Source organism: Anas acuta, chromosome 20 (genome assembly GCF_963932015.1).
Source record: "Anas acuta chromosome 20, bAnaAcu1.1, whole genome shotgun sequence".
In the NCBI taxonomy this organism is placed as follows: Eukaryota; Metazoa; Chordata; class Aves; order Anseriformes; family Anatidae; genus Anas; species Anas acuta.
In genome coordinates, this window is record NC_088998.1 from 10,150,683 (window position 1) to 10,170,888 (window position 20,206).

A 20,206-nucleotide genomic window follows, 5' to 3' on the forward strand; every position below is an offset into this window, starting at 1 on the left:
ATTCATAAATAGTAAATGTGTTCATAGTGAAGGCTCAGGGGTTTCTTTGTCATTTAGAAAAAATAATTCATTGGGGAAGAGAAAGACAATCTTGAAACAATATCAGCAATGTGTCTCGATTTTTGAAGGTACCACTTAAGTTGCATGCTGCTGTTGACTTTTCATAATTAATTGCTCAATTTAAATAAAACACTTCTAAAAAGTAGTGGCAAAGGTTAGATGATGTAGGACTCTGTCCTAAAGTGATGACTTTCTTTGTCATTAATGACTTTCTTTGTCATTAAAAGAATTATTCCAGGTTTTGAATACCAGAAATTGATGTATTCATGCATATATTGCTGCATATGACTCCAGTGTTCTCTGAAGTTGCTATATGAAAACTAAGGGACCTTGAGCTGACCGACTAGTCATTAAAAATAAAGTACAGTGCTCTCATCATTCTGGAATTTCAAACTACTAAGGAGATAGTAAAACCTGTGCTGAAAGATTGGTTTGCTATCACATAGTGGCAATCCAGTAAAATACCTTCCTCATTTTTTGCAAAGTCATTCTCAGGGCCTTTGATTTCATGTAGTACCTGTAGTTACCTACAAGTGTAAACTCGTATCCTGGTTCTCAACTTCACAAAAACTAGACAAACAACAAAACCCACCAAATAACTAGAGTTGTAAATACTGAGAAATTAATTTATTTTGTTATTATTTTTCTCTTTAGGGAATAAGTGTTATTTTTAATGTTGCACTGGGATTATTAAAAGTGAGTATCCAATTTTTAAATCGTTTTTATGCTACATCATGCACAGTATCAAAACTTAAGATGTTTATTAAAAACTATTTAATAATAATAATAATAATTATTATATATATATTTAAAGCTAACAACTTCCTGTATTACATATGCTGTTGTGTGGCTTGCTCAGTGCAGCAGGGTGCTTTTGGGGGATGGGGTGGCAGGGAATAGAAGGTTGCAGAAATAGAAACAAACAGAGTTTTTAGAAGGTTAAAAAGTAAATATGTTCTTGGGAGCTTTACAAAACTGTTGTTGCGTTGTCTCTGGGAATTCAGTATTTGTTCAAAATCTGCTTTGCAATTACTGGGTCTTCTGTCCTTGTCTCCAGACTACCAAGGATGATCTGTTACTGACTGACTTTGAAGGGGCATTAAAATTCTTCCGTGTACAGCTGCCCAAGAGATACCGTTCAGAGGAAAATGCAAAGAAGCTGATGGAATTAGCCTGTAATATGAAGGTAAAGATGTGGTGATAGCAATTGTGAATATGTCTTGAATGGGTACAATTTCAGTTTCCATATGTAACTTTACAATTTATTTGTCCAAGTGAAAATAACTGCAGATTTTTTTGCAGTGAAATACAGTAAAGCCCTGAGATTTTCAGTGATAGAGGCCCACATGGAGAAATAAGAGACTGGCTTTCAGAGAGCAATATTCAGTGCTACTAAAATCAGACTTAAAAACAAACAAACAAAAAACAACACAACAACAACAAAAATGCCACTAATGGCACTAAAATAAAATACTGACATAGCTGCAGTTCTTTGAAGTTCTCGTCTAGTAGTAGGTGCAAAAAGGGTAGTATCTTTAAGTGAGAAGAAGGGGGGAGGTTTTATTTAAAATGGAGTATATAATGCACAAACAAAGTGTTATCTTTCAGAGTGTGGCTATTTTTAATTGGGCACACATGATACTGTAATAAAAAAAATACTGAGAATGGTTAGCCTTATGACTTACAGAACAGAAAACGTGTATCACGGGAAAATATGTCATCTCTGATCCTTCTAGGAGCCTTCTTTTGGACAGAATAGAAGCTAGAGTTCAGTATGTACTGTAGACTGGAGAGATGTTGTCCCAGAAATTTTCTCTCTGTAAATGAATTAATCTCAATAGTTCCTGTTTTCTGAGATAATTTATTCGGAGAGCTCTGTGGGCTTCCTTGTGTGTTTGAATTGCTGAGGTACACAGTGGAGTTCTTTTGTTTGATGTTTTTTGTTACATTTCAGTTGCCCATTAAGCCCTATTTATTAAGTATAACTACATGAAATGAAAGTTCTAGCCTTTGACATTAAGACTTTAGTTATATACATCAAGTATTGCATTATCTTGTAGCTGAAAGTCAATTGCTTTTATAATCAATAATACTCTAGCTAAAGCTTTATATTGGCATTTTGGAATAGGCCCTTAAAATAGAATTTCAGAATGAAGTTACTGTAAGAAATGTATCGTTTCCTCTTTATAGACGGGATAATTGAGTTCTAAAAGGGAACTTTGATAATTTATTTTGTATATTTTAAGGAAGCTGTGATTCTTTCTTTATAATTTCACATAGATTAATGTATGGTCAAATATACTGGTATGATTCTTTTTTTTTTGTTTTTATATTTCTTTAAATTCACTGGAGGAATTCTTTTGTAGCGTCAGTTTATAAGTACACATCTTCCCTAGTATGTTAACATTCAAGACATCAAGTAGTAGCGATATTCTCCATAGAATTCAAGCATGTCTTAAATGACACTAGTGTAGAAATTAGGAAATAATTGAGAAGTAAGCAAACTGTTTTAGCTCATCCAAACATTTGATGTTAGCCACAGATTAGACATTGCATATACATCTGGTTAAGATTGTGTAATGGGTGCATTTGCTTTTCATGTTTCCAAATAACTTGTTCCTCTTCCCACTCTGCCAAATTTCCCTTCGTTCTCAGTGCTGTGTGAAGTAGTTAAGGCAAACAGTCAAGGTCGTACACTGCTTTCTTGAGTGCTTCGTGTTTTCAGGGGATTAAATGGAAAGTTATGGAGAAAGTGCAGGCTGCACTGCTCTGTGCAGGCTCTGCACAGATGCTGCACACTTCTGTATCTCATCCATGTTTGTTGCCTCTGATTGGAGTGCTGCATGTAATAGCCTTCTTTGACTTAAAATACAAGTCCTTTGCTGTCAGTAGAAATCTCCAGCTCTGTGTCTGGAAGTGTTTTTGAGCAGAAAAGGGTCTGATGTCAAAATAAATCATTTATAGGAAGGGAGAAGTAGCTTGGCTAAGGCATTGTGATTACAACAGCATTCTGCTGAAAAGGAGGTCAGTAAATGATGAGCTTGAGACAACACTAATTCCTTAAAGTCACTCCTCAGTGGTGCAGTCAAATGTTAACAGAATTACTGCTGCCTTCTGTGCCCCTGGAGAACTGGTGGGGACTCCAGCGTTCGTTTCTGCCTTCCATCACCACACACACCCAAAGGCCTTGCAGACTCCCAGAGCACGGCACCCCCTCGGGCTCCAGAGTCAAGAACCAGTGACAACAGCAAATGTTCTCATGATCACCTCGCTATTAGTATCTGGAGGCAAAACTGGTTTAATGCACTCAGAAAAGTTGAAGATGAAATCGTAGTGGTGTGACTTCCTTCTCTTCCTCTTGCACAGCTGGATGCCTCACTTTGAAGAGCTAACCTTTACACAGCTTGAGGTTTGGTGTATGAAACCCAGCAATTTGGGCAGTGTTTTGGCAGAGCAGTGACATAACCTCCAGAAGTTGCTGGCTGTATCGTCAGTAGGGTTAATACTCTCAGTATTTGTCTGGGCTGCTTAGTAAGAATAACTTCTGCACTTGTGATGGGGCTGGTTGACTCTACTTAGATGGGTTGGCTTCTCCAAAAAAATGTCACCTGAAGTACATTCAGCGAAATGTTTCTGTGCAACTCTCACTAGGGGGAGCCTACCTACCAGTTATCTACAGCTCATTTCAAGTAAGAGTGTTAGTGATAAAAAAAAAAAACAGATAAGGGAAATTAAAGTGTGCTTTCCATTGTCTGCCATTCATGCATGTAAAGTTTGTTTAATATGTTTCTCAGACAAAACCTGTTTTTAAGAGGAAAACATATCCACAGCTGTTCAATTTTCTTGGTTTACTAAGATAACAATGAAGGCTCAGCAGCTTTTCTTACTAGCAGTTTAATTTAGATGGGTGCTGCCTTGCTTGTGAAATGCTTGCAGCAGTGTGAGCATAGCCTGTGCTGCTAAACCATGGTGGTTACAGTGTGCCTGGCTGCGGACCCCTGGAAATACGCTGGTCAGGATCTGTTGTAGATCCCGTGTTCTCTGTCCCTGAAGGACTTGGACAGTGTGCACAAAATACTGAATTTAACACCGCCTTTCTCTCCCCTCTCACAGAAAGGGAAACTGGGATCCTGAGGGAGTCACCTGCCTAGTGTTGTGCAGTTGTTGTCAGAAATGAGAACAGAATTCCTGTCTTCCAAATCCCAGAGCAGCAGGGGACAGAGCATATTTGCTTCTGAGGTGTTGCTGCTTGCCTGAAACACCTAGACAGCTTTAGGACTGGATTGTTTTCTCCTGGGCTTGAGCAGCACTAGCAGAAAAGTCAGCTGAGCCTGCGCTTGCCCTTTCAGCATTTGCAGCCTCATGCAAAGTAAAGCAAACATTTCTGCATGATGATGAATGTCACAGCTGAAAAAACAGCTGAAGAAACCTCGCCATCATGCTAAGTTGGAAATTAAACACACGCTGTGGGCCTCAAAGCAATCTTGTTTTGCTAAGCCACTGTAGTATTTGGAGCATCAAATACATTGTACATTGTACAGTACCAAGGAGAACTTGGGTAGGATGCTCCATGGGATCCCTTTCAACGAATTTTCTGTTTCACAAAACAGTAAGAGAAAGTGATACTTCTGTGATTATAGTGAGTGGAATGGAATAGAATTTTTGACTATGTCTAATGTTAGCTGTGTTTTGTAGAAGGCAGGAGTTGCCCAAAGCTTGTACCATAACCCTTTGTGAATTGTGTGTTCTTTTATTGATGTTCTGGACAGGAACTAATGGGCTGCTTTAATTTAGATTAGCCAGAAGAAGCTGAAGAAATATGAAAAGGAGTATCATACCATGAGAGAGCAGCAAGCTCAACAGGAGGATCCTATAGAAAGATTTGAGGTAATGCCTACCTACTGCAATCTGTTTTAACGCAGAGTACCTGCAAGTTCCTACTTTGGCTTTTTCTTCAAGCTGTTTTCTTTGTTTTGTGACCAGTTTTTGATGTAGCAGGAAAATAGACTACATGAACATCAAGTACATTTCTTTTTATTGGCAATGTTAATTGTGGCAGGGTTCTTTTGGGCCCAGCTTCTCAGTTAAAAAACGAATAGTGTGAATTTTTATTTGGGCTTATAGAACTGTTTCACTAGAGCCAGGTTTTGGTACTTAAATAATGTGCTGATTGTGCCAATGTCAGGAACAGAAAGAAAACTCCTAATTGATTATAGCTCTATTTTCCATCGATTATAATCTTTGCCTTTACTCCTCTGCCTGATTTTAAATGATGTATGTTGTGGTAAGTATATAATTTTATAAATATTTGTTTTGCAAAAAAATATAGGAATATATTTTTTATATAATTTTGTGTGCTTATACATTATACCTCAACACGTACATACGTACATTTATATATTTTAAGCTGAAAAGTTGTATATAAACTTTAACATCTGTCTGTGTGCTGGAAATCGTAGCAGGAGAATATAGAGTGGCCTTCCCAGGACCATCCTCTCTCACCCTTTTCTAGCATGCAAATTTTATTTTCAGCCAAGAAAATCAGTTTTTGTAGGAATCTCCTTGCAAGATATTGATGGCAGAAAGACACCCCTATCATTGCATTCTTCAAAACCAGTTCTCCAAGAAAACAAGTAATAGATGAGCAGTGTTATTTATATATGGTTTCTTTTCAAGGCTAACATTTAATTTATATTAACAATACAGCTAGCTGCTTTTGTCCTCAGTAAATTCAATGCATGTAGAGTTCTCTTTCAATACTTGAGATATAAGGTAGCTTTTGAATTCAGCCACAGTAAGCATTGTGTTTTATAGACAAATACCTGGTAAGACTTTTTTCTTGACTTCTTTTTTTTCCCCATAGCGTGAAAACCGTCGTCTGCAAGAAGCAAACATGAGGCTTGAGCAAGAAAATGATGATCTAGCACATGAACTGGTGACCAGCAAGATTGCTCTGCGAAAAGATTTAGACAATGTAAGACTTCTTTTATGCTCCGTAGTGGAGACAAAGTACTGGGCTAATTCCTAGTTGCTCCTCTCATTGAAGGTATCATAGAATGTTTTCACACTTTGTACATTTGCATTTTCTGTTCACAGGACTGATAAATCCTATTCTTTGTTCCTTACGGGATGTATCTTCACTCATGTCTTGCCTTCCGGCTTAGGGATTGCTTTTATGTTTATTTCTGAGACTACTGGGCTACTTGTAGTCCTGTCAGGTCCACAGGCTGAGCAGGTGCAGGTTTTCACATTACATGGTGTGGGGGGGCATGTTTACAGGGTATCTGATACGCTGCAGAATGTGGTGGTATTGATTTGGGTGGGATAGGATTCTTTCCTCCTCCATGTTCCTCGTGCAGAACGGTGATATATAGACCTGTGTCAGATATCCACAAGCAATAGGACTGCTGACTGAAATACTGATTGCTCTGAAAAGCATTCAGTGTAATCTGAGGAAGAAGGCAGGTTCTAAACCTGTACTTGAGTAATTACTTTCTGCTGTATGTATATTGAAAGAAAGTATGGCAGAAGCCAAGTCTTTGAATTGTTACAAAAAATAATAGCATGTATTCTGTTTTCCTTCAACTGGTATTTTCATGTGTATGATCTCACAGGAGATGGGCTTTTCTAAAGTAGCTAATAAATTTGAAAGTCTGAGTCTGTCTGGCTCTTAGATACCTCAGGCAACTCTGAGAAAGTTACTGTGGTTTGGGTTTGGCTTGTTGAAATCTGCCCATGAAATCTGCCCACTCACTGTCAGTGGTTGTTTCCCATATCAGTAGAGCTCTCAGGAGGAAGCTTCAGGTTTGCTTTGTTGTAGGTTTTGTTTTTTTAAGCTTGCTCTCCCATTCCCTTCTTTACATAGTCATATCTGGGAGAGTTTATCAGGTTATGTTTTTTTACAAGACATGCAGAGGCAGCAAGATACTGGCATTGTAGTGCACGTAGTAGGCTAGGACACATTTGGTCTATCTGCTTAGAGACATGAAGAGTTCACGTACTTGGTGTTTGGCATTTTCGTTCTGTACTGAGATAAGTACATTTCAGAAATCTCAAAGGAAAATAACTTTCAAAAATTATATAGTGCAGGAGTTGACGGGCTTTAAAGCATTTCAACTTACCTGCTGCAGAGAACATTAAGGTTTCTCACAGTCTCCTGGAAACTTGCTGTTACAAAAATATTCATAGTAAATGTTGATTCTAATGGATGAATGTTGCTCTTAATGAGGTTTGTTTTGTGACTTTCAGGTTTGTTGCATCTACTGCTCTATAATGTTAAATGTGGAATCATAGAAGTATGTTCCATACAGGGTTTTCAGAAAGCATTGCTATGTCCTCTTCCTATTACCTATGCTTTTTTACTTCATTAAAGATAGCTCATAGAAGGCTACACAGACTGCCCAGTAGTTGCACTCAGAGGGTGAACTGCGGCAAATAAAATGTACTGAAGAAGCTTTTTGTATCTGTTTTTAGCAGTTGTTTGTGGCTGCTTCAGTACATGTAACCCAGTTATGCTTTTATATTGATTTGTTGAAGTGGAGAGCTAAGAGAGGAACAAAATTAAGCATAATCTTTGAGATACCTCAGTGGATATATAACAGTGATGCCTTCAAAGATAGTAAACGATTGGTAGCATTCAGGTTATCCCCCAGGAGGAGATAGGTAGGTTTGATCCCACTTTAGGACCCTGATTAATTCTTCTAATTGGAATATGAAATGGTAAGTTTCATTCTACTAGCCAGATGTCCTGAAAGGAAAGTACCAAAGGACATTGTTTAACACACCTTTTCTAATACGTTCATGGTGTGTCTGAAATCTTGCAGCCTAAAAGATCAAAGCAAAGCATTTGGGAATATGAGAATTTCCTTAATAACCTTTGCACTAGACCAGCAAATAGGCTTCATTTTTCTGCTGTTGCTAGACTCTCACCATCCCAGTTATCTTTAACTTTAAAACGGCCTTAAAAACCATGTATAATGAAAGGATATTCTCTTTGCCTTTGCCATCTGTTTTAAAGGATCAGCAGGACTTTAAGGGACTAAAATTCGCTTTCTGATTTTCTTCCTTTGAAAGGAAATGGTACAGCTACTCTCTGAACATTTTATATATCAGTTGAGTTATTGATCTATTTTTATGTAGAATTCGTACACCTGTTGGGAAGTACTGAGCTGCCGTGTATAAGACTGGAAAAAGATGTCTTACTTTGCAGAGGTAGTTTTGCGTGACTTATGAAGAGCACAAGATTTTTCAGCTATACAGCTTTATTACAAAAAAAATTAAGAAATAAAAAATGTATGCTTTCTGGTGGGACATCTCTTTTCGTAGAGGAGTCTAACATTTATTTTGGCAGCTAAATTTTTTCATGCATTTTCTGGGTGACATTAAGGTGGTATCAAATCCATTGGTAGGCATCAGAGAGGTGTGTCTTTAATGTTATAGAGACATTTTTCATGAATTCTGTTTGCATTACAAGTTTGGATGCTTGCAAATTGAACTTAGGTCTAAGCTGATTATAGTTGTTTATTGATCTTGCACATTATGAGCTGTTTCGTACCTTTCATTGTCTTCAAAATGTATTGGTCAGCTTCCAGCTTGGATGAGAAAACAAAGCTTAATTCTGTAATTGGATTTCTTTGGAGCAAGCCCTACTCCAGTTTTGCTAAAAATAATCACTGAATTCAGGAGAGGCTTTTGGGGTGATGGAGTATAGTGGTGTACTCTGTTAATTATAATTTATTGCTGCTTTGCCATTGTAGATGGTACTTTTTCAGAAAAATAATTACAATTAAATGTTTATTTATTTATGATTAAAATAAAACAACACCACAATGATCCAGCTATTGTTATTAGTAACAATGAACAGACTTTTATTAATAAGAAATAAAAGACTGTTTTCTTGGTTGTGCCCTAATGGAGCCTCCGCCCATGTCTGCCTCACAGCATCAGCACAGCAAGAAAGCATCTCTTTAGTGCTGTAAACTTCTCTGTGTTTCAGGCGGAGGAGAAGGCAGATGCTCTGAATAAGGAACTGCTAATGACCAAGCAGAAGCTGATTGATGCAGAAGAAGAAAAGCGGCGCTTAGAAGAAGAATCAGCTCAGGTTAGGGGCATTTCTGTCATTTTCACATTTCTGTGCAGTACAGAGAGAGGGGGAAAAAAAAGTGACAAGCGTGGGCAGAGCGTAATGTTCGAAGTCATGTTTGTGCCTCTTCTGTAGTGTAAAGGACGTCAGCAAAGCAGAATTCTTTGCTTTCCTGTCAGGTGCTTCATAGAGTAGTGAATTTTTAACTTGAATTTGCGAAGGCGCAGACTGTGCCAGAGATTACTGCACAGAGAGGCAGCATAGGACTTCACCTGTCAGTACATTTAATACTTTCTTCTCTAAAATAGTTATTTTTCTAGCAATGAGAGCCACCAAAGTCCAGCTTTTCCCTGTTCCCATGTAGGTGAGATAGATCCTTTTTCCCTGTAGAGTACTGCCCTGTGCAAAAAGTATTGAGGTTAAGGAGAAGGAGAAAATACCAATCATTTATTTTTTCAGTTTGTCACAAACCTTTTACCTTTTTTCCTACAGCTGAAGGAAATGTGTCGTAGGGAACTAGATAAAGCAGAGTCAGAGATCAAAAAGAACAGCTCTATTATTGGTGACTACAAACAGGTAAGCACAATTTAAAGATTATGTGTTTGGCAATCTAATCCCAAGACTTTCTCCTGCACATTAGGAGACTTCTTTGCCATGCATTCAAGGAGACGTTTTATCTATTTTAAGCAGGAAACTTGCTCTTGCTTTGTGTTTATTTTGCTGAGATAGTGATAGCCAGTTCTGTTTACCCCTGACATAGGTATTTGTAGATCACCAGTCACCACTGCCTCGGTGACAGCCTAACATTGTTCAAGTCGGCTCTCATATATCAAAGTTGTACCTTATTATAAAAGCTCTCCAATCTTCACTTCTTCAATCAGGTGGTAATTGCAGTTAAGAAGAAAAAAAAGATGTCTTTTTTTCTTTTCAAAGGTTTTGCTTTAGAATTCAAGCACCTGATCATCAGGTATCAGGTGAGGGGAGTGAATTCGTGCATCTTTTTATTTTTTTGGACTTTTTCTTTGTACTGTTTGTGTGTCTTGGCTGGTGCCTTTTGTCCCAAAGACAGTAAGAAGAGCCATGCTTTTCCTAATCTTTTTGGATTCCTTTGGCAAGGCCAAACAGAAGGCCAATAACTTATGTTGAAACTGCACCTTTTCCTATAGGCATAGGAGAATATGTATAGAATGAGACAACTTAATCTAGTGTCCCAATTTTCCGGATTTTTCTCGGAGCCCTCAAACAATCCATATTAACATTCTTGTAGCACTTACCTGTGCTTTAGCATTCATCTTGGAGAAAATGTACATTTATAAATGATCTGGTAACATAATTTTGCTTTCAGATTTGTTCTCAGCTGAGTGAGCGACTGGAAAAGCAACAAACAGCAAATAAAGCTGAAATTGAGAAAATACGGGTAAGAGACCAGATAGAACCACAGTCTGCATTGTTTAAATCTTTTAGCCAAATCATAAACAGAAAGCATATAATTTGTCATTACTAAAATGATGGTTGAAAGAGCATTCATTGTTGACTTACAGTTTTGGAAATAAGATTATGAGGGGGAGATCTTGGAGGAGGGATGGACAGCTGTCATCTTTCTCCAATGCTGTATTGGTTACATTTTCATGCTGTGCAGTAATAAATGTTAATTGTTCTGAGGGGTCTTTTTTTTAAATTTATTTTTATTTATTTTTTATTGGAGGAGATTGCTCTGGCTATCTTTTCCAGAACCCACTATCTTAGCCAGTTTTACCAAAAATACAGCAGTGTTTGTACAGCCCACAGATCTGGGCATGGCTGGAACCTACTTGGTTGTGCTCCCTGGTAGTTAAGAGTTTGCAGGCCATTGGTGGTCCCTTGCATTGTGCTGCTCTGCCAGAGTAGAGGCAGGAAAAGGCTGTGATAATATCGTCAGTGCTTCAGTACAAGCATTCACAATCAGGTATTTACTTTAGCAAAAAGTGGATGACTGTGAACATTGCCGGGAGTTCTTCAATAAAGAAGGCCGTGTGAAGGTTGCTAGTTCAGCCAAGGATGGTTCAGATGAGGACACAGATGAGGAGAAGGAAATGCTGAAAAACCAGCTGAGGGAGATGGAGCTTGAGCTGGCCCAGACCAAATTGCAGCTTGTGGAAGCAGAATGTAAAATACAGGTAATACTTTGGGGGTTCATTCTGTAGTGTGTATGGTGTGTCTGCATTCCTAGAAAAGTGTGTTTGTTGAGAGGGGTTGGAATAGATCCTCTTGGTTGAAACTGTAACCTGCTGTTTCCTGTATGGCTTATTTAACCAAACATTGTCTGAAACCTGGTGTATGCAGATAAAATAATTGAAATTGCATGAGCTGTATTTACCAGCTACCACAACTTCCAGACATTTGCCTGGCTGCAGTGCAGTACTTACTGACTGACCTTCTGCAACTTCTTGGACAAAATCCAAGTTCTGACAAACTACTGAACCATGCATTTCTTTATCTCACAATGTTAAATGAAGAGCTAATGTGACAAATGCTAGACATATTTCTTAAAACATGATTGAAAAGCACTCCAGGTATTTGAGGTACTAGTGTAAAATATGACAATGTTGTTCTTTTAGCCTAAAACTGGTATGTTAGTGCTTCTGCACAGAAACTTAAAAATTAGTCTGTAGAACGTCCACTTTTTGTGGGAACACCTCCTTCTCAGATAGGAAGAATTAATGGATTTACGTGTACTAAAGAAGGCTGCATGTTTCACTGTGGGCAATGACAAATGCTTGTTTTGCTTTTCAAAGCTTTTTTTTTTTTTTTTTTTTTTTAATCTGGTTATATTACTTTTAATTTATGCAAGACTCATTCAGCTTCTACAGTAGCCAAGAGATTGTAGATGTCCTATAGCCTTCTAAGTTTAACTCCTGTAGCTTTGTGTTGTGAATGCATACCAAATTAAAGAAATTACTCTTCTGTTTGCAGGATTTGGAACACCATTTGGGTCTGGCATTGAATGAAGTACAAGCTGCAAAGAAAACGTGGTTCAACAGAACAATAAGCTCTATAAAAACAGTGACTGGAGTCCAAGGAAAAGAGACTTGTTGAAAAGCAGTTTGGTCAAACACACCTTCTTAACACAACACCTTTTGTTGCCTTCCTTGGCCAGATGTTTAATTCTGTGACATGAGAGGACCAGAATGTAAATACAATAGAAACACAGCATGTCAGGATTTCAATAGGTCAGTGATAAAAAAGATGGAAACACAAAAATGGCTTTATTGCTAGACACGGGATCTTCATACTACTGATATTTAACAGGTGATGTAGCTAGATTGAAGCTCTTCAGAGAAACACTCCATTCTGCGGTCTGGCTGGAGGCTTTTCACAGACTAGGTACGAGAACTTACCAAACCCTAATCGTTAAGTTTACATATGATAGGTTTTTTTACAGTTATAATCTTTTTTAATATTTTATTTGAAAGGAAAAGTGTCACTAACAAAGTTTAAAAAAAAAAAGAAAAAAAAAAAAGAAAAAAAAGAAAAAGAAAAAAGATAACTTTAACAAGAACTACATCAGTGCCAGAAAGCAGTCCCCAGAGGTAGGATATGGAGAGTAGGAGGTGACATGTTTTGCTTTATGAATGGGGATGATGATTTCAGCATTCCTGTCGGAGCAACCCCACTTTGTTTTAGTTAGATGCAGCATCCATCTCTCTGTGTTTGGCATTTCTTTCTGTTACTAATCAATTCTATGCAACTCTGGGCTTTTTTTTTTTTTTTTTTTTTGGCATGGACTGCCAAACAAATTCACAACCTGAGGTTGGGAGCCTTGTCTAAGTGCTAGACAAGAATAATCGGAATTCTTGGCAAATTTCCGTTTCACTTCTGTGTCATATTGTTTGATCCACATATCAACAGCGTTAAAATCCCCAACACCAGAACTGCTAATAAGTACTAATTATGTGGATGGTCTGACAATTAAGTCTTTTTGTTTGTTCTTTTTGTCCGTTTTTGTTTTGTTTTTGTTGTTTTGTTGTTGTTGATGTTTTGTTTTGTTTTGTTTTTAACTGGCTGTAGCAGGCCTTCTGTGAAGCTCTGAGAAAGCTTCCAGGATTTAGTTTTGCACATAGGTATGAATGGGACAAAGAAACAATAAACTGAGATATATATGAGGCAAAAATCACTGCGTGAGTGTAGCTGCGAGCATCTATAGCTGTCCAACTGGCTTCCCTGTTAACATGTTCAGAGGTTGTGTAGGTCATTTTCCACGCTCGATGCAGTTGCACTAATAGGTGCTAAACGTGCTTGGATTTCTTATTCTTTGGATTGTCTTGAGTTCTCACCAGAAAGCTGTAGAATGGAGTTTGCACCTTGTAATTTTTTTTTAATTTATAATGGTTTGTGTTATGCTGAAGTATCTATTGCATCAGTGGATAAATTTTGTGTGCAGTGTGAGTATAAGCTGGTAACAATAAGAGGCACTGGTTTGTATATAAAGATATTTGGTTTATTTTGTATTTCTACCTTTTTCTTGTTTACTGTACTAATGCTAGCTAATGTACTCTGTAACTACAGAATAGAACATGCTATGTCCAAGCTTTTTTCCTTAACTGCATACATTATCTCTATTGTTTAATACCAAAACAAAACAAAACCTGTAACTCCATCAATATTAGATGCGTGGACATTGTGGTAGCATAGTTGCAGTGTGTATACTTTATGAATTGAAATATAAACTAGTAAAATTGTATAACTACTTTGTTGTTTCATTTCATTTTAACAGGAAATTCATTAAATATTTTGCAATATGAAACCAATTTTCTTCTTAAAATAGAAGCATTAGGATCTGCAGGCTTCTGTAAGACCAAAACTATATTCCTGCTGCAAAGGGCTTTGCTAAAAAAGACTGCATGTTCTTCATGTTGCCAACACTGCTTTATATAATAAAATCTAGGTTTTGCTTAGAAAAAAGAAACTGCAAAAATGACCTTGTGCAGCTTGAGGCTTGTGACTCAGTATTTCTCAAATATGTCCAATTTAGAACGCTTTTTTCTATGACCCTCCAAATTCTGCTTGGATCTGCAAAATAAATGTAGCCTAGCTCTGCTTATCATCAGGAACATAAATTCTGTGGGGTCAAGTGTTGTTCACGTCATCTTCACTAGGATCTTCTAGTCATAGCTGAATGTAGGGTTTAGCAGCGCAACCGGATGAATGCACTAATTGGGTCACAGTGCAGATCAGGCTCCCCTAACTGCATGTGTTCTGCAGAGATAACAAGGAGTAAAAATGTATTTTTGTCACCAAAATGACTAAAGGTGACTCTGAAAGCAGCCCTACTCTGGGAAGCTGTTATCACACTGTCATTTTTCTAACCATACTTTGCTGTAAGAGAATGGTATTATAAGGCTGCGTGTAGTCTTTGCTGCTTTGTCTTTCACAGACTGGTATCCCTTGGCAATTTCAGCTCTGCAGTTTCTCAGTAATTACACCTTTTCGAGAAAGTTTGAAGGCAAATAGGTGAAAGATGGGGAAGAAGAAACAACCAAAGACCAAAGGAATTAATCCATTTGCCTTTCCCAAGGGGAATGGTAAATAGTATAGCTTCCTTTCCTCCAAAAATTAGGTACTTAAAGGAGGGGAAGAGTTGCTTTATTCCACTAAGTAAACATAACCTAAAAACTTAATGCAGCATATATTCCTTTTAGTATGGCCATGGAATGTGGATTTTGATGCTCAGAAATGAATGTTACCAGTATATTTCACATCTGACTCCATCTAAAATATTCACAACTAATTAAGAAAATTGGATCCTCCATTGAGAGGCATATCTTCTGAATCTTAGTTACATGTGAAATACAAGGAAAACAGGTCATTTTGAAGAAGAGGAAGATGAATTTACAGATATTCGAAACTATGTATTAGCAAGGTTAAAAAAAACACATTGTGTCAAAGCTGCTATAAGCTTTGTATTTACAGGCATGTAAGCAAAGAAGAATGAATGTATTAGTTAGCATTTTTGGCATTAATAAGATGTCTAGTTATCTCCTGGTAGTTAATTATCTTTCTTTTCACATATGCCTCTCAGCTGGCTTTGTGCACAAAACTGAAAATAAGTGCCACTTTTTTTAAAGAGTTTGGTGTGGCCCAGGCTCCAGCTTTGCATGTTCTGTGCTGCGTCATTGCGTTCCCAGGGTTCTGTAGCGTTGGTAGCTCCAGTGTTACAATCTCCTTTCTGTTGCAGATCTTCTGCTTCTTGGCTGTGCAGGGTCTTCAGATGGAAGTGAATATTCTAGATCTATCAAAATCTTTACCTTTAAGTGTTGCTGGTAAGCCTTCTTGAAATTTATATAACCATCTCCTTGACTTTTTTTAGCTGCCCTTCTTATCCATGGCAGTGATATAAAGTTCCTGTTATCAAGAGGAGGATTTCACTCCATCTGTTCAACAGCTTGGCTCGTGTTCATCCAACCTAACTTTAGACTCTTCACGGAGGTGCCTCACTTAAGAGCTTAATCGGCCTGGGTTGCTCGGCAGTCCCTGGGCACGCCGGCCCGCGTGCTGCGCTGTGACTGAGCGAGGAGGCTAATGGCAACCAGCTGCATGAAGGCTCTGCTTAAATCAAAAAATAATAATGAAAATAAGGCATTGTGTACACCGCAAGAATTGCTTTCTAGTTTAGAACCCCCCCCCCCCCACGTTATTTTTTCTTACTGTGCATTATCTTTCCTAACCCTAACACTATCCCTAAGGGCAATGAAAGACTGTACAAAAACCTTTAATAGAGTTTTACTAGAATTTACAGGTACGTGTCCAAAATGACTTTGAGGAATGAGAATTTGATTTGGCTGCATTTTCTGCATGCTAATGAAATAAAGTGTAATCCCATGCTGAAGGACTGTTCTGAGGATAATCCAGGCACACAGCTGCAGTCCAGTCACAGAGATGGTGGGAAAGCATGGACTAGGTATGACTATGTTTTAAGAAAGCATCTTCAATGTTTGTAGTGTTTAAAGTCGTGTTCTCCTGCAATGGTGTAAGGTCTTGCTGAACACGGGCTAAGTGGAACCGAGCTCACTTTGGAGCCTCACACATGGCTGAGGGAGGGGCAGTGAGAGTCCGGGGCCGCCTCCATCTCAGGGGCGCTCCCGGTTCCCGCCTGAGGAGGGGGGGCGTGTCCCGCGTGTGGCAGAGCGGCCTCTGATAGGCCGCTTGCTGATTGGCGGCAGGAGCAACCTATGGGAGACGGCAGCTCGTGAGGCAGGTGCTGAGGCGTTGCCCACAGGGCTCCCCTCCGCCGCCATTTTGTGAGGTGAGGGGCAGTGGTGAGTGAGGCGCAGCGGGGGCTGTGGGGCAGGGCCGCGGGTGGTCGCGCTTCAGAGGAATAGCGTGCTGAACGTGGCAGGGCATTAATGGCTGTTGTGGAAAAGGCATATATGTACACATTTTCTAACTTACATGGCATTTATATTGCTTTGCCCTCGTGCTTGTCCTCTGTAGGCCCCCTGGGTTGAGGAAGGGGTTGGGTCTTTGTGTGGTGCGGGATCAGCACCTGCTGTTGCAGGGGGTGGTTTTTATGTCATTTTGTCTCAGTTGCAGTCAGGTTTGTTCTTCTCTTGTGCCAGCTTTGCTGAGAGATGAACTGAGGCCTCCTAATGTGACAAGCTTTGAAGTAGGACTTGAGAACTGGCAAAGCGCCGTGTGCTCAAACCGTTTGGTTCGTGATGTTATGAGCAGTGCCATTGTGCCCACGATGAACCCAGGGAAGTCGCTGGCTGCTGCACAGGGTGAGGCAGATCCTGGTTTCCTCCACCCTTTGTGGGCTCTGCTGGGTGTCAGCTGTGTTCTGAGGCTGGATGTAAAGAAAGCTGGAATAAGAAAAAAGCCCTACCCCTGTAAATCTTAGAATCACTGAGACAATGGTTGTACAGGTGTGTAAAAGGAAGCTATTTCTATGCAGAAATTCATTTTTTAGAGGTAAAAAATCAATAGCCTGTGTGTTTTCACATCTAATGTATACAGATGCATTTCTATAGGGTACAAACTGCTGTAAATAGAACTTTTCTTGTTTCTAATCCTGAGGTAATGGGAGGCGAATATGACTTATCAGATATTCTGAGAACTGCAGAAGCAGTTTGTTAAGCAATTCTTTGAAATTATTTTTGTTTTTAATTGAGTAATTATATTATGAGATTTGGCCCAAATCGGCATAGATGAAATTATTGCAGATGGTACTGTAAAAATTCTGGACCCTGCAAGACTTCTAAAGAGCAATGTTAAATAACAAGATTCTTAACAGAAATAATCTTTGTTAAATGATCTTTTAATGCTTAATTAAAAGTTTGCCATACTTGCAGGGAGCTAAAATCTATTTCAATAAAATTCAGCAATTAGGCAATTCAAGCAATGAACTATAAAAGACAGGATCTGTCAGGATGCCAAACAGCATCCAGCCAGAGATGCAGATTTCAAGATAAATATTATCTTGGTACTGTCTTGTCCTTACTACATGTATTTTTCAGTCTGCTTGGCATATCATATTAATTCTGGATATCAGAGAAGAGTTAAAGAAGGAAAACGTGGCCTGATGTTTATTTGTTATGGAATCAATTTGTTAGTCTGCAGCAGCAGAGACAGTTTTAATGTGTGCTTAGGCTCTTCTCAAAGGCTCAGATCATTAGGTCTGGAGTTTTCCAAGGAATCTGAGGACAGTAGGTGCCCAGCATTAGCAAAAGCCTCTGTGTGAAGCCTCATTTCCTTTTAGCAAATCCAAAATCTACAATCTGTGAGATAACCAGGGGTATTTACAAGGCTAGGACATTCCATGTTAGTGTCCTGTGAGTTTCTGTTCTGAAAGCTGTGTTGTTATAACCTTGTATGAAAAAGATCTGCTAGGATGGAGTGTGTTTAAATTTAAGTATGTATGAAGTAAATCTGTGAGATGTATTTGTAGTACATCTTGGACTTGGCTTAGCGTACTGATAAGTTTTTCTGCTGCTCTCTTGCTTTAATACTACTGCTTTAGATATGAGACAGAGCATACTAGAGCAAAATTTTATCATGTTACGGTGGAAAAAAATATGATAAAAAAAAAAATCAGCTTAATTAAAATGTTAAGACAAAAGTATTTTTTAATCAGCTTTAGTGATGAGTTAGTTAGTGTGATGTGACCTAAGTTGTTTGTTTGCTCTACTGTGATCCTGCCACATGGGCCTTCCATGTGCAGATAACTCTGTACGTGGCTGTCTCCAGAGGTGGTAAGTAGAGTATCGGCTGGTTTATAGAAATGAATACACTGTTTTCGTTCCAAGGTTGCAGAGTTTCTCCTAATCAACAGCTCATAAGACAAACGTCTTGATTTGTAGCAAGGTTCTGTAGTGCTTCAGGTAGAATCACAGCCGCTGCGGACTCTCAGACGCCAGAAGGTGCAGAAGTGATGAGATTTGCAGCCTGCCAGATAGGAAGCAGAAGCCCTCATGCAGAGTGCGCAGTTAGCGTAAAACCATGAATACATCAAAGTTGTGTGTTTAAACTCCCTGCTGTGAGCATCTGTTAATGCACAGAGTTGTCTGTGATCCAGGGTAAGGGGGGGCCTCAGAGCCACACTGATAAATGAACTTTGGGAGGTGACACTAGAATGATTCCTGATGAGGTTTTATGATCTGTTGTGTGGCCAGTTGATCCCATGTAGGGAAAAGAAAATTCTGCAGATTTCACTCAGCTTCTGTGCATGAGAAAAGGCAGTAAAATACTTGCTGAGATGAGGCTGAGAGCTGTGTTTGCTATCAGCTTTCACAGTGTGAAAGTTTTTTATCAGTTCTTTAAGAATACTGTAGAAACCCATTGTGGTTTTGGCACAGTTCTTGGCTGACAAGAAAAGAGGGAAGTGACTTAATGCCTTCTGTGCCCTGAAGGCTTGTACTAGTTTAAAGAAGTGGTTTTATGGTAATTTAATAACAATGCGCCAGATCAAATGGATAGGGAAGAGGAGGAGAATGAAGGCTTTAACAGAGTAGTGTGTGTCTGAGCTCTCCACCTGCCCGGGACATAGTAGGGCTGCTGCATAATCCCACTGAGAATCACTTGTGGAACACGATCTTGTCTAGCACAGAGGGGAAGGGACAGTGTTCCTAAGAGGTGATGACTGTGCATCTCCTTAAAGTGCTTTTTGCATGGTATGGTGAAAACCCCAGCATGCCAGAGGGGCTATGGAAGCCCGTGCCAGACTTCTGTGAATTATGAATGAGATGGCTGCTGCTAGTACAGACATGAACAGCAAACTGTAGAGCTCCTGGGTGCCGTCAGTCTCAGCAGCACAGTAAAAGACTGAGTTTAGAGTCAGGTAGCTGCTCAGCAGCCTGCTCTGAGCTCATTTCAATGTCTTTAGATGTCGCAGGTACTGCTGGTGCACATGGTTAGGGCAGAGTGAGAAGGCCAGTGGTAAGTAGCATAACTGGGAAGCTGCAAATCTTGTCCAAGTCTTCACTCATTTGTTCCCAGGGAGATCTGTTTAACATGTTTGAATTGAACTTGTTCATCATCTTTCACTTGAACACTGCTTCATTTTCCTAGTCTGGCCTGTTTTGTTGTTCTGTAAGTTTTGCGGGGAGGATATTGTCTTTTCCTTCAGGTGTTTAATTTGTACTTTGTTCCAGTAATGAAACAAAGCAGTTGTAGTCCCAGACAGCCCTGAGTAACCCTTGTGCCCTTCGTAAACATAGCAAGCAAGGTGAGAGAATAAATAGAGCATAAAATATCTTGAGATAGCTGCTCGGACACGCAGCCCAGCCTTGGCGGACTGGTTCCACTGGGCTTCTTTCAGTGTTCTAACAGATGCCTCCTTTAAGGAGCTCAGCTGTATGCAGAGAAAAATTAGTGAAGGAAAGATTGGTATAATGGCAAAGAAGTTGTGATGCTCAGCTTTCTGTACAGCTAGAGGTACGAGGGAGAGATTTTATTTCTTTATTTTATTTTATTACATTGTGGTATCACTGGTGTGGTTTATTGATTTCTGTGCCTTCTGTCTGGATACAAAGCTGTTGTGTAGGAGCAATCAGTCCTCAGCCAGGCACAGTGCCGGCAGGGCTCTGCTTT

The 20,206-nt window shown here is 39.1% G+C and overlaps 1 protein-coding gene and 1 long non-coding RNA gene across 4 annotated transcripts in view; one reads left to right on the forward strand and one right to left on the reverse strand.

The window, feature by feature from the left end:
• Window positions 1-12,680, forward strand: part of RABGAP1 (RAB GTPase activating protein 1) — a 65,804-nt gene extending 53,124 nt beyond the window's left edge. For all 3 annotated transcript variants that reach the window (XM_068657029.1, XM_068657031.1, XM_068657030.1), the window contains 9 exons: window positions 715-756; window positions 1,118-1,246; window positions 4,855-4,947; window positions 5,924-6,034; window positions 9,056-9,160; window positions 9,635-9,718; window positions 10,488-10,559; window positions 11,101-11,298; window positions 12,095-12,680. In XM_068657029.1, coding sequence (XP_068513130.1) covers window positions 715-756; window positions 1,118-1,246; window positions 4,855-4,947; window positions 5,924-6,034; window positions 9,056-9,160; window positions 9,635-9,718; window positions 10,488-10,559; window positions 11,101-11,298; window positions 12,095-12,217 — 957 coding nt within the window. In that variant the 3' untranslated portion in view covers window positions 12,218-12,680. The remainder of the gene's footprint in view (window positions 1-714; window positions 757-1,117; window positions 1,247-4,854; window positions 4,948-5,923; window positions 6,035-9,055; window positions 9,161-9,634; window positions 9,719-10,487; window positions 10,560-11,100; window positions 11,299-12,094) is intronic.
• Window positions 12,681-13,110: 430 nt separating this feature from the next.
• On the reverse strand, window positions 13,111-17,320 carry LOC137842715 (uncharacterized). The gene is made up of 2 exons (XR_011089185.1): window positions 16,571-17,320; window positions 13,111-15,724 (listed from the first exon to the last, which is right to left on the reverse strand). It is a non-coding gene; the product is annotated as an uncharacterized lncRNA (long non-coding RNA).
• Between the last annotated feature and the right edge of the window lie 2,886 nt (window positions 17,321-20,206).